The sequence below is a fragment of the Suncus etruscus genome, chromosome 3 (assembly GCF_024139225.1).
Source record: "Suncus etruscus isolate mSunEtr1 chromosome 3, mSunEtr1.pri.cur, whole genome shotgun sequence".
Classification (NCBI taxonomy): domain Eukaryota; kingdom Metazoa; phylum Chordata; class Mammalia; order Eulipotyphla; family Soricidae; genus Suncus; species Suncus etruscus.
In genome coordinates, this window is record NC_064850.1 from 13,530,753 (window position 1) to 13,545,000 (window position 14,248).

The following is a 14,248-nucleotide window of genomic DNA, read 5'->3' on the forward strand; positions in this document are numbered from 1 at the left end:
GGTTGGTGGTAATTAAACCTTGGTCTATTCTAGGTCAGCCAAGTGCAAGGAAAACGCCCTACTGCTGTGCCACCACTCTGCCGCCCCCCATAGTAGTATTTGATCTTTTATTTATTTTGGAGCTACACCTCATAATGCTTGGAAGTTACTATTGAACCTGGAGCATCCACATTGTAAAGCATATGGCTCTGTCTATTGAGCCCCCTCTCTGACCTGTATAGGCAGAGGATTTATCGTGGTGTGGTGGGAGGGGAGCAGGGATTGAGGGAGGCAGCTCTGAGGCTCTCAGGAGTGTAGGGTGGGCAGCTGTCCAAGCCCCAGGCTGCAGACGCTCCTCAGGAGGCAGCTGTCAGCTGCCACTGGGCTGGGGGAAGAGCACACTGGGCTTAATTGGCTGCAGACAACAATTAAGTTTGAACCCAGTCTCAGAGTTATCCAATTCCTTTGAATCTGGGATCAGACTGTTTGTTTTTTATATCTGGAGAACCTAGACATACATGTTGAGTAAAGTTGCCGTGAACGTTGGATGGTAGGTGTTCATGAGAAAAAGGCCTGAAAGGGACGGGAAATGCCATTCTAATGGCAAATAGGCACCATGACCAGCTGAGAGTGCTTGTGGCATTTTCATGGGACAGAAGGACAAGTAGCAGCAGCCTTGCTATTTATTCTTTAATCAGTGTACAAATAGCCAGTGATTGCATGATGCCCAGTACCATACTAGAAACAGGTGCCACACAAAAGAAGGGGCCAGGTTCTGCCTGAAGAGATCCCCCTTCAAGGACAAAAGGCAGTATGGTAGACACTGACTTAACATTTTAAACCATCTGATCTGCTTGGAGGGCTCCTTGCCACACAGATCTAAGAGGCTGCAGAGATAACAAAAGAACAAAGGAGGGGGCTCTGGAGGGATGTTTGAGAGGTCTGGGAAAGACCACCCTGACCAATTTTGCTGACCAGTTGACTCTGTTTATACATTGCTCCTTGGAGGAATTTCTTTTGTTAGGGAAAAGGGTTTGACATACTTCTAATGAGCTCTCAGTCTCTTCAGTCCTATTGCTGCCCAGTGCAACAGCTGGGCCCTTTCACAATCAGTCTTTTTATCGTAGTTCCTGTGTAGACCCACCGTAACTCCTGATTTTGCAGGGGATCGAAGAGGTCTTTCTCAACTCTTCATCTCAGGGCTCAGGCATTTGGTTGGCCCTTGGCCCAGAGCTGGGGATTCAGCCAGCTGCTCCTGAGGAAGTAGCATTTTTTCAGGCCCACTGTGACCCTAAATGAGCCTCTCCCTTTCACAAACCTCTAGTCCTGAGCCATCTCTGAAGGAAAGAGAAAAGTCCCAATAATCTCAGTCTTTCTGTTCTTTTCTCTCTCTTTTCCCCTTTCCTTCCATCAACAAGTATAAATAGTAAAGGGGGTAATATACATGTCCCTAGGTGTCAAATATTCTAAGTTCTTCAAAAACTGATGAAAAAAAAAATACTCAAGAGCCCTGCCTTTGGGCTAGGATGTGGTTCAATGGTGGAGCACTTGTCTTGCCTCTATGAGGCCCTAAATTAGGTTTCTAGAACCACATGATCTCCTAAGCAAGCACTGCTAGAGTTTTGGGGTTCAGGCCTTCCTGAACATCCCTCATGGCCTCCTCTTTGTTGCTTTGTCATCCCTGCAGTCTCTTAGAACTGAGTGGCAAAGAGTCCTCCAAGCAGATCCAAAGGCTCAAAATGTCCTAATCCCTGAGCTCTAAAATGGGAGTAGCAAAAGGAAAAAAAGAAAAAAGAAAACCTTGTCTTTCTGACACATACATTCCAGTGGGAAAACAGATGAAGTTATAGTGATCAGCAAGCAAGAGAATAACTTATAAGACCCTGAATCCCTTTTAACCAGATCCCCTCTCTGTAATGATTTATAGAAACTTCCAGCTGTTTCTTAGATTCACAGAGGCAGCAAGTGCAACCAGCTGGCGTGGGTGGCAGGATTTTTTTTTCTCCCTCCATCACGACTCCCCGGGGCTGAGTGACCCCTGCAGGCATCAGCGTCTTCATCTGGGAGAAGAAGGTGGGTGTGTGCCTTCCTTCAGAGGCACTCAGTACAGCACTGACTGCACCACGGGGCCATTCTCTCAGCATCCCCTGCCTCCTTCCCTGCTGAGGGCAGACTTTGGGGAAGAATCAATTCCCATCGATGATCTCAGGCCTCTGCTACTTCTGCAGGGAGGGCACAAAGCATCTGAGCCAACCCAGGCTGTCCAGGCCAACAGTGTGTGGTCAAGAAGGCTGGTCCCTGCCCCTCCTACAGCCCCCTCCAGGCTTCTAGATGACGAGGCCCCACCCACCCCCACTTTTGTGAGGATGGGCAATGAACTTGGGTGTAGTTGTTGAGGTCTGTCTGTGGTCTGATGTCCCCTGCATGTGCCTAGAGAACCATGGGGGAGTGCCCCAGTGCCACCAGCCAGCATCAGCTGGCCCTGGAAATAACTTGCTTGGCTTCCCTATTTTCACCAGTGATGCTGCAATTTTGTTTTTGTTTTTGTTTTTTTGGTTTTTGGGTCACACCCAGCAGCGCTCAGGGGTCACTCCTGGCAGGCTCGGGGGACCATATGAGATGCCAGGTTTGGAACCACCGTCCTTCTGTATGCAAAGCAAATGCCCTACCTCCATGCTATCTCCCTGGCCTCTGAAGCTGCAAGTTTGAAGAAGGAGGAGGGTACAATTGAGGGAACTGAGGCTCATAATTTGGCCAAGCCACAACTCAAATAGGTTACAGGACTAGCATTTGAATCCAGGTTATTTAACTCTGAGGATATGTTGTTGTTTTTTTTTTTTTTCCATTGAGCTATCTGTTTTCTCCTTTCTGTTAGTCCCCGCCTCCCCCACCAAACCCCACACAGGTGCAGAGCATTCTGGGAGACCTAAGGGAGCATAGGTAACAACAGCCAGGAGTGTACCTTCCACGGCTTTAAAATAGAATTGCTGTAGCCAGAGAGGAAATAGAGGGAGTAAGCCCTGAGCAGTGCTGGGTGTGGTCCAACTCACCCCCAAAGAACAAAGCTTTGGGATCAGAGAGATTTCATACAGGTAAGACATCAGCCTTGCATGCGACTCTCAGAACCACATATGGTCCCGTGAGCACTGCCAGGGGGTGACATCTGAGCACAGAACCAGGAATAACTTGTGCTGCACAGAGGATCTGCAGGTGGCAGAGCTGTGGAACTAAAATTTGGATAATGGCAACACCGCGATGGGCACCTGCTCGACACTCAGCGACTCGAAGCTATTATTACTTTCATTTTTTTTCAAGTTCAATGACTCTTAGACTACACAAGTCTCTTGGGTATCTGTCTGATTGTCATTTCTGATGGAATCCATTTCTGGGCCCAGAGAGCAAACAAGGCTTACGATCATCTCCACACACTCACTTTCCTCTCAGAGATGGCTGAGGCACTGCTGTTCGTTCTTCTCAGGGCTCAGTATCTGGGTGAAAGGCCACAGACTTGAGCCAGAGCCCTGCTGCTGCTGACCCATGTGGCTGTGGTTGGAAGTCTTGCCTCCACCTCTCCACGCAAGACGGATTGTCCAGTGAGCTTGGAAATGCTCCAGGGAGGCTGAGAGTGGTCATCAAAGGACTGACTCGCTGTGAAGTCTGACCCCATTCTCAGCTGCCTAGCCTGTGGGGTGGGGTGAGGGGAAGCCTTCTCTTGGAGACGGAGCTGCAAGGGAGTGATAATTTGGCACAGAATCTCACCAATGAATGGATATCAAGCAATAGTTTATCCTGTGAGCTTTGCAAGAAGTCAGCTCAATCGCAGTATCTCCCTCCCCTCACAGACAACTGCCCCAGTGCCTTCCATCATCAGCCTCACTTCATTTTAACTTAATCTAGTTCTAACCCACATGTCATGGGTAGAATTTGGAGCCTCTATGTCTTTGGTGTGTGTGTGTGTGTGTGTGTGTGTGTGTGTGTGTGTGTTGGGGGGGTCACACAATGCAGTGCTTAGGGTTGTTCTATGCTCAATGACTCAGGGACCATGTCATGCTTGGGGATTGCACTCAGCCCATAATACCATCTCCTTGACCCAGAGGTGAGGTCTGTCTTTGGACCCCACATCTCCTCATCTGTTTTCCCCCAAGACTGGGCTAAGGAGAGCTGTGGAGACTTGACTGAGATGAGAAGAGCAGCTACACAATAGATGGCTCTCCTCCAAGTCCTCCCACCTGAGAGCCTGAGTGGAGGCTCTCAGCACCTACATCCCCATTTGGATCCCTGAGAATAAGGACTTCCACAGAGGACATCACTAGCAGACTCCAGGACTGGAGGAAGCAGGCACAGGTGCTTTCCAGCCTCTTCTGCAGACACCACAGGCTGTGAGATGGGGCAGGAAAGAGGCTACTCCCCCTATATCTAACAGTCCCTTTGATGCTATTCCTTAGATGCATTGTGTTCTTCCAGGTCTTAACCTCTCCATGACACTCCTGAGTTTGGTGGCTTTCTGACTCTGTCTTGTTTTGGTCTGAACGAATGAGGAAAACCTTGAGTTTTCTGTAGCACAGAGTCCAGTCTGGCTTTCTTGGTTTCTTTTCACTGTACAGAAATGCTCAAAGCCTCTCACAGAGGGTGGTTCTGTCCCCAGTGCTAGTGCAATGGGCACATATGAAGTGCTGAGGCCAATGTGTGGGGCATGGGGGAAGTGTCAGTTCTGACCTCAGCTCCTGTTTCCCAAGGAGTCTTCACTTAAAGGCAGTGATCTCAGCAGGTCTTCAGATGAGTCCAAGGCCAGTAGCACCATCAGGAGGAGAATCTACTGCCAATGCTTCCCCTGTACCCATGGGCCTCCCAATTCTAGACTATCTGAGCAGCCTTAGCTTGCACCAAAAGTCTTATTTCCACATTCTGCCCTACCAAGCAACTCCCTTCCTAGAACACATCAAATCGTTCCATCTTCTGTACCTTTGGTGGGGCAGGGCACACCTGCTTGGTTGCTCCGGACACCATATTTGATGTCAGGGATGGAAATGGAGCTAGCCACTTGCAATGCAAGGAGACCCTTTTCCTCGTCCTGTCTCTCCGGCCTATCCTCTGGACCTTTGCTGGGGCTCCCCATGAATCTAATTCCCTGCCTCTCCCTCCCCCTTCCTTGCCTCTTACTTCCAGATATTACTGGAATGACTTAACTCCACCTTCTGTGAGCCTTTCTTACCTCCTGACAACAAACTATTTCCTCCTTTGGGACCTCTGATTAGTTTGCTTTTCCAACATGCCTTCATGAAAGTATCTATTCTGTGCCAGACCCTGGATGGACCCCCTGAGAACTAAGCAAGGTGGCCCACCTTGCCTGAAGCCCCAGAGTGAGTGAGACTCAATTCACATTGCCGTGTTTAAGGCCACCCCATCCACAGTCTTTTGCACTGTGTCCAGATGGAGAGGGGGGTCAGGTGGCTGTTAGCTTGACAGGCCGCTGCTATTTTCTTAGCTTGTGTGACCAGCCAATCTCCCACCACTAGGACCTCCCTTTTCTGGGGCTGAGTTATCCAGGGGAGACAGTGAGGCAGGCTGCAGAGAAGCCACAATGCAATCAAGTGGGGGGGGGGGAAGGAGAGAGACAGAGAGAGAGACAGAGAGAGAGACAGAGAGAGACAGAGAGACAAAGAGAGAGACAGAGAGAAGAGAGGAGAGAGGAGAGGAGAGAGAGAGAAAGAGAGAGAGAGAGAGGGAGAGAGGGAGGGAGATGGCTCTCAGGGACCCCCCAAAAATCTTTTTAGGATCCAAAAAGCAACGCTAGTGCCCCCTTAGGCTCTCTCCCCAATGTCCCCTTTGGCCATCACCTTCTGGGGTGGAGGAGAATTCTAGCCAACTCCACTGGGGGCTGTCGGGGACCCCCCCCCAAATCCTTTTAGGACCCAAAAAGGCAGCCCGAGTCCCCCCTTAGGCTTTCTCCCCAATGTCAAGCACACCCTTTGGCCATCACCCTTCTGGAGTGGAGGAGAATTCCAGCCAACTCTACTGGGGGCTGTCGGGGACCCCCCCTCCAAATCCTTTTAGGATCCAAAAAGGCAGCCCGAGTCCCCCCCCCCCCTTGGGCTCTCTCCCCAATGTCAAGCACACCCTTTGGCCATCACCCTTCTGGGGGGGAGGAGGATTCCAGCCAACTCCACTCGGGGCTCACCCACCCACTTTGCAGCCCCGACCCGCAGTTGCGCATCTCTCTCCCAGGCGGTGGGTGACTCAGGGCCGCTGGGCTGGAGCGAGGCGGGACCGTCTGGGGCCGCTCGGGGGTAGCCGCCGGGCGGGCACAGGGGTCACCCGAGCGCCGGGGAGCCCAGGCCGCCGCTGGCCGGTCGCCATTCCGCCGCGGGCGCCTGCCAGGGCCTCTCCGCTTGGCCTCGCGGGGGGCCTATTGCTGCGCGCGCGTCCCTGCGCACCCGGTGCGCAGTCGGCTCGCGGGTTTGGGGACCCGGGCGAGCGCGCAAATGAATGGGCACCCGGGGCCCGCGCGCGCTCGGGGCTGAAGGGCATTAGGACCGTGGAGATCTCTCTCTCGTGCGCCCGGCTCTCCCTATCACCACCCCCCCAAAACCTCCAGCTCTCCCCTCTTCTGCTCTGCGGGACCGAGCAGCCAGCCAGCCAGCCGGGCGCGAGCGGCCAAAGGAGCAGCGGGGGCTGCTGGCTGCGTGCGCCCTCGGCTCGGGCCTCCTCCCCAGTGGGGTGTGCGCCCCCAAAGCCACCATGAGGAAGATCCGTGCCAATGCCATCGCCATCCTCACGGTCGCCTGGATCCTGGGCACTTTCTACTACTTATGGCAGGACAACAGAGCCCACTCCGCCTCCTCTTCCTCCTCGTCCTCCTCCTCCTCCTCCTCCTCCTCCGCAGCAGCAGCATCTTCGGGGAGTCGGGGTGCGCCCAGGGCGGTGGTGGGGAGGCCGGAGCCGCTACGCGAAGTCCGCACCATCCCGCTCATTGTGAGTCCGTCCAGAGCACCTGGGGGTGCATTGGGATGGGGGACACCCCCAGTAGCTGCGACGCGGGTACCTCCACTCCAGCCCCGCGTGGCTGCCTGGGGAGGTGGATGGAGGTGGCCGTGTGCGCCCTAGCCTAGCCGGGGGTGGGTTGGGGGGCTTGCGTGTCCGCCTGGCTCGCTCGCAGGGGCCCGGCTTTGTCATCTGTTGGAGCATTCTTGCTCGTTGTTATGGAAACCCCTGGGTAGCTGCCGGGGCCTCCCCGAGGCGCACGGTTGGGGGCTGGGGGGTGACAGTTCAGTTCGTGGGGGGCTGGGAGAAAGTGCTGCAAGTTTGGTGGGCCCCGGCGATGCGCGCGCGCGGACTGGGACTGGGAACGTGGCGGTTCTCTCGGGGTCGGGGGGTCCCCGGACTGTCCTTTGCGCGCACCGGGAACCGCTGAGCTGCCCAGCGCAGCGCGTAGGTGGCAGCGCGCGCCCCCATGTTCCCCCCATATCCAGCCTCCAGGGACTAGAAGACACGGAGGAAGAGGGATCTCTAGGGACCTTGTCTGGTTCTGAACCCCTTTTTTTTTCCAGTCCGTTGACATGGAAAACTCTCCCTCCCCCACGAACACCCCCTGCGTTTGGGGGACAAGAAAAGGGATTGTCCTGTCCTGCAGGGCGCGCGCCCCTCTCTCCAATCTCCAAAGAGCGCAGAGCCGGGCGAACAGTATCTGCGCCTCGGCTTGGGGCTCCCCCCCCACTAAAGCGGGGTTGGGGGGAACAAAGGCTGCCAGGGCCTCCGCAGAGCTGCAAGCAAGGGATCCCTCGGCCTTCTTGGGGGGACCCAGGTTGGGGCGTGCGCAGCCACCACTGCCCTGCTGAGGACGTTCCTGCCGTCGCCCCCCTCCCGTCCCTGGCCCCGGTGACAGCTCAGATCCTGTAGCAGGCGGTGGCACCTGTTGAGGCTGCAGGAGGTTTGGGGACCCAGGGAGAGGCTGGTGCCCTGTCCCGAGTTTGGACAGGTGGTAGTTTTCTGGGAACCCCGGAGCGTGTGGGTTCCCAGGCCTAGCTTGGCCCGGCCCGGCCTGGCCCGGCCTGGCCTGGTGAGGGAAGGGTGAGGAATGAGGAGTTGCAGGGGTCAATAGAGCCATAGAATAGAATAGAATGCGAATTGTTAGCTGGGTCTCAGGCAGCTTTGCAGCCCTAGGAATGTGGGTCTGTGTGTGCAAGCGCTTTTCTAGTCCCATCCTGCCCCAGGCTCCAGGTCTTGTTCCCACCCAGGGGGAAATAAAAAAAAAAAAGAAAGAAAAGAAAAAAGAAACTCCCCTCCACCCCCCACCCCAACCCCGAGTTCCCAGCTTTGCCAGATCTGACCGTGGAGACCGACCTAGCCCTGCCTCCCCTAGTCCCCAGATCCCAGGCGGCTCCAAACTCTGGCAGCGAGCCGCATTAGGCGAGAGATCCCTTTGGACTGCCGGCCCCGAGCTCCTGTTTCTGCTGTTTGCAGAGCAGAAAGTGCAAGGGGGAATGGTCGTGGGAAAAGGCAGCATATTGGGGTCCAGGGTGACCTGGCAGATTGAACTCAGAAGGAGCCAACCTTCCCCCACCAGGAAGCTTTCATCAAGCTTCTTAGAGAACACCCCCTCCTCCCAGTCCTCCCTACTCGTCCCTGCTCCAAGGTGGGTGGGCCTGGACTTAGGAGGGGCCAGATGTTCTCAACAGCCCCGCGGGCGACCTGGTGGTGGGAGGAAGGGTCTGAACTCAAGGAGGACTGAGGGAGAGGGGCGGGGGATGGGGTGGACACTCACTGGCCTTGCTGCAGAGTTTGGACCATCTCCTCTGTCTCAAGCAGGCTCAGACACCCCAGGCAGTGTTGGGAGGACACTCACTTGGAAGGGTGGGAATTGAAGGGTTGGGGCTCCAGGGAGCATCCTTGGTGGCTCTGCTAGTTCTGACAGGGTTGCACATGTTTTGGATGGAAAAAGAGCTGTGGACTGAGAGTTCAGTTTGGAGGGCGAGCCTGGGATGGAAGGAGGTGCTGGAAGAAGGGAGAGGGGGATGGAGTGGAAGTCCCAGGGAGGGAACCAAACTAGTCCTTTGTGTTCTCAAGTCTGCAGCTGGGCCCTGTGTGTGTGGTTTAGCTCTGGTCTCTCTTCTTCCAAAGCCACATCCACGCACGCAGCAGTACTTAATAAGTACTTTGGGAGATGAGTGAAATAAAAGTGTTAGTCTCTGGGGGTCATCAATGTCCAACCATCTTATCAATCTAAGTTTTTATTCCCAGCCCCAACCCGAAGGTGTATATGCTCTGTTTCTTCCAGGAAAGGAGCCCTTTTGTTAACTTATCAGGGGCAGGTGCAGCTGACGTTTGCTTTTTCCCTTCAAATCATTCCATCGTTAACTCTCCCCGGTCCTCTGGTCAGTGCAAAACATGCCTCTTTCTCACTGCCTGTGGATTTTCAGATTCTTAGAGGGTGATGTGGTCAGGCCTGCTGACAGAGGCTGAGAAAATTCAGACAGGCGTCACCCTCAGTCCCGAGAATGTGAGGGTGGGAGGGAGAGGGAGGGTCCGTGCTGGAGCCCGGGCAGCCAGGACGAAGCTCTCTGCCTTCACAATGCCTGGCCCGTCTGAAAGCAGCCAAGTTGCTTCTGGTTCTTGGAGACACTTGTTTGGCATGGTGGGGGTTGGCATGGCAACCGTCTGGCCCGGATTTCTCAGAGAGGGCCTGATTTTTAATATTCTGTCCTGCTGTCTGCTCATGTGTCACAAATTTCGAGGTGAAAAAAATATTTGATTATGGGAATCCGTAAAAGGGAGTTACTGACTCCTTCCCTCACTGGCTTGTTATGCTGCGGCAGTTGGCGGATTCTCCATGCTGGACTTTATGGGTGAGGCAGTGGATTTGGGGACATGGACTTAAGTCTGCACAGATGCCTGCAGGCACCAGGCAGCAGCTAAACCAGGAGGCAGAGCAGACACAGGGGCATGGGGGTGGGGTTTGGGGGGCTCACAGTATGGAGAACAGTGGAGATGTGTCTGGTAACCCTGGCTTTCCATCTGCTAATTTTTTAATGGGCCCTGGTGCTATGCTAAGGCGTTAGACAGAATTTCACAGTCCAGGATTTTTTTCTTTCTTTCAGTTTTAGGTTCACACATTGCAATGCTCCAGGGACTTTGTGGTACCTGGAATAAAACCTGTGTATGCCAGGCACATATCCTACCTAGTCCTTTAGGCAACCTCCCCAGATCCAATAAATTGTTTTTAAAAGAAGGTATATTGTGGGTATTTCAGGCTCAACACAATCTGTCACAAGTTTCTTCTTTGGAATCACAAAGGTCTCACCCAAAAGTTTGCCTCAACTAGTTTCTTGTATGCAGTAGGGATACTGCTGAATGACTATGAATAAAATACTACATATCTCTGCCACCTTGGTTATTTAGTGTGTTATACATGGGTTAAATGATATCTGAGCTTTTTGAGTAGACCATACCTTCTTGAACAAGTAGATAGACATGGGATAGCTTTGCTTCTGGAAGTGACTATATGTATGGTGCTAAGGGAATTTTCTTGGCTAGTTCTCTTGGTAGTTTTGAGGTTTATTTCTTGTAGAGGGACATTCCTCAGGCAGGAGAAGGTCTCTTGAAAAGGGTCCTTCACTTCTCTGCAGAAAAGAACAGAAATATTTACCTTTTCAGAGCTGGCCTCTGAGACAGGGTAGGTTTATTTTTTATTAATAATGCATGCATTGGGGAGATAGTGCAATGGGTAGGGCATTTGCCTTGCACTGCACTGAAACAGGATGGACCTCTGGCTCATCATATGGATACCCGAGCACCATCAGGAGTGATCCCTGAGGGCAGAGGTAGGAGTAAACCCTGAGCACTTCCAGGAGATGTTCAAAAACAGAACCCAAAAAGTAATGTGTGTATTTGGGGATCACAATTTTGGCAGAAAATGATTTTATATATTGTTTGTCTACATGTCACACACAAGAAAGAGAGTGAAGGTTGGGAAGCAATTCAGAGGTCTAGAGCACATGCTTTGCATGAAGGAGACTCAAGGGAAGGAAGGAGGAAGATCTATATGAGAGGGTCTGATTTCCCATCGTGGACTGGGCAGAGGGGTCTCTTCTGTGTCATGTTGAGACCCACCTGGAGCACATGGGGACAGCACAGAGGTACACAGACAAGACCCCTGTTCCCCATCCATCCCCTCCTTGGATACTGAGCCCCGGGACATAGTATTGCTTAGGCTGCTCCCTCTCCTGGGGCCCTTTATTTCTGTGCCTCAATAGCAGCCCTCTCCTCACTTCACACTTTCTTCTGGACTCTGTGAACTAAGGAAGCCCTGGGGTCTGGAGTTGCCATGTTATTGGACCTGACAGGGGCACAGGATTGCTCAGAGGCCCACAGTGCAGAAGTGGAGAAGGCAGCCCTGGGGTCAGCGGTGAGCCTGCAGCCGAGCAATTCATTAAGTGAGAAGATTGAAGATTTTTCCCTTGACTGCTTCTTGAAACACCTTCTGTATCAACAGCGGGGCAAAGACAGCAGGGGGAAGCAGGTTGGAGACCCCCTCCTTCAGCTTCCTCAGAGGAGCAGTCAGCAAATCATTCTCTATACCAGACACGGCTGGCACAGTCATAGTCATCTATATTGGCTCTGGGAACAGCTTCAAGGGACTTTGTGTCTCTGCTTGCTTGCACCTGACCCTCCAGCTCCACTCTAGTTTCTGTCATCTGTCACTGTGGTTTGATAGTTCTGCTAATTGGTTTCATTGGACTCATTGATGCTATCTTGTTTTACAAGCATTAATATTTTTGCATCCCTTGATGAGGTAGGTACCTTACAAGGTCCAATTATCATATATGTAAACGAATTCAGAGAAGTTTCTTATTTAATCTACCCATATCCTGGCCAGTGCCCATGAAAACAGGGTTTCCTACCTTTATTGCTTATGCTCTTGTCTTTTTTTGTTTCTGGAAGCTTCTTTAGGGCAAGATCCAGTCCAAAGCAGCAACCTATCTTTCCCAGATCATCCAAATCGTCACTCCAAGAACATTGTATGGCTGGAGGAAATATTCAAATGCCATAGAGAACAAAATATTAGCAGTAAGCGAGCAGGTTTAGAGGGAGCCTGTATTATCTGATAATTTTTTCCATTATTTCCTGTAATAATAAGCATCTATCACTATGAAAGTAGTCAAAGAAGACAAGTGTTTTATTGTTTATTGATAATGGGCTGGGCACATTCTGCCATGCTGTGGTACCATATGGTACTGGGTGTTTAACTCTGAGCCTCCACATGCAAAATATGTACTCTGGGCCTTTGAGCCAACTCCCAAGCCCCAGTTTATTTTTATTTTTAATTTTTTTCATTATATATTTTTAATTTAAAATGTTGTGGTTTGAGGGTCTAGTGGTTCTCAGAGGCTACTTCTGGCTCAGTGTTTGGGATTTGTTCCTGGTAATACTCAAAGAACCCTGTTGCTGCTAGGAGTCAAACTTGGGTCTCTTGCATGCAAAGCATACACTCAGTTCACTGAGCTATCTCTCTGCCCTGGATTATTTCCATTAAAAAAAAGAAAAACAACAAGAAGAAATCTTTACCCTTACTAAATGATAATGCAGTATAATATACCAATTCTCAGTTTGTTTATTTTTATTTTTTGCCACACCCAGCTACGCTCAAGGGTTACTCCTAGCTCTGAGCTCAGAAATCACTCCTGTCAGGCTTGGGGGATCATATGGGATGCTGGGGATCAAATTCAGGTCCTTCCCAGGTCAGTCGTGGCAAGGCAAATGCCTAACCGCTGAGCTATCGCTCCGGCCCCCGATTCTCAATTTTTTTTTAATGGAAGAAGGCAAGGAAGATAGCTCAAAGGCTACCATGCATGATTTACATGAAGGAGGCTCCAATTTTGATCTCTGGTACCACATGGCTTCTTGAACACCACTGGTGTGTCTTCCCAATATTTTTTTGGTTTTTGGGTCACCCCGGCAGCGCTCAAGGGTTACTCCTGGCTTTATGCTCAGAAATCGCTCCTGGCAGGTATGGGGGACCATACGGAATGCTGCGATTTGAAGCACCGTCCTTCTGCACACAAGGCAAATGCCCTGCCTCCATACTATCTCTCTGGCCCCATCTCCTCAATTTTTTAAAAAGAACTGGTGATAGACTTGAGTTGTTCTGCAATCCTTAGTTAAAATGTAAATTTCTTGGGGCTGCAGCAATAGTTTATTAGGCAGGGCACTTGCCTTGCAATCAACTAATCTGGGTTTGATCCCTGATAACCCAGGCAATCTCCCAAACCCTTCCAGGAGTGATCCCTGGACTCAAGCCAGGAGTAAGCCCTGATCACTGCTAGGTGTGACCCCAGAACAAAAGAACAGTATAAATTTCTTAATCATGTCTCACACATCTGAATACCTCATCAATGCTGAGCAAGGGACCAAACAACAGAAAAGGTAAAGGCCTGTTTGAACAATTCTGTAGGGTTCCACAGACTAGAACTAGGGGTCAGCAGAAGAGAAATTTCTTTTCCCCAAGAGAAAAACATATTCTCTGAATTGGGTATCTCTGGAATAGTCCAGTGGCTGGTCTGGTTTCCTTCTCTTATCCTGTGTTTGGGGCAGTGGAAAATGCAGAAATATGTGGTCTTTTCTTTTTTCTTTTGTTTTTGTTTTTGTTTTGTTTGGGATCACACCTGACAGTGCTCAGGGGCTACTCCTGGCTTTATGCTCAGAAATCGCTCCGGCAGGCTCAGGGGACTATATGGGAAGCCGCGATTTGAGCCACCGACCTTCTGCATGCAAGGCAAACATCTTACCTCCATGCTATCTCTCTGGCCCTATATGTGGTCTTTTCTCCCAAGCCTTCAAGGCCTCTACACCAGTTTGTAACAGGGCCCTGTAGTGCACCCCAAGGGACTGGGCACCTGGGAAAAAAAGGGCTGACAAAACACACTGAGGCCAGGGAGGATGTGATTCTCATCACTGACTGTCCTGTCCCTCCCTCTTCCTTTGGAACTTCCAGGCAAAAAGTTAGGCAGAGGGCCCAGAGAGATAGCACAGCGGCGTTTGCCTTGCAAGCAGCCGATCCAGGACCAAAGGTGGTTGGTTCAAATCCCGGTGTCCCATATGGTCCCCCGTGTCTACCAGGAGCTATTTCTGAGCAGACAGCCAGGAGTAACCCCTGAGCACCGCCGGGTGTGGCTCAAAAACAAAACACAAACACACACACACACACACACACACACACACACACACACACACAAAAGTTAGGCAGACAGCACTAAAGAGTAGGAAGCTTTGAGTC

The 14,248-nt window shown here is 51.6% G+C and overlaps 1 protein-coding gene across 1 annotated transcript in view; it reads left to right on the forward strand.

The window, feature by feature from the left end:
* Nucleotides 1-6,668: 6,668 nt before the first annotated feature.
* Nucleotides 6,669-14,248, forward strand: part of GALNT16 (polypeptide N-acetylgalactosaminyltransferase 16) — a 110,245-nt gene continuing 102,665 nt past the window's right edge. Inside the window, exon 1 of the mRNA XM_049770384.1 lies at nt 6,669-6,951. Coding sequence (XP_049626341.1) covers nt 6,718-6,951 — 234 coding nt within the window. The 5' untranslated portion in view covers nt 6,669-6,717. The remainder of the gene's footprint in view (nt 6,952-14,248) is intronic.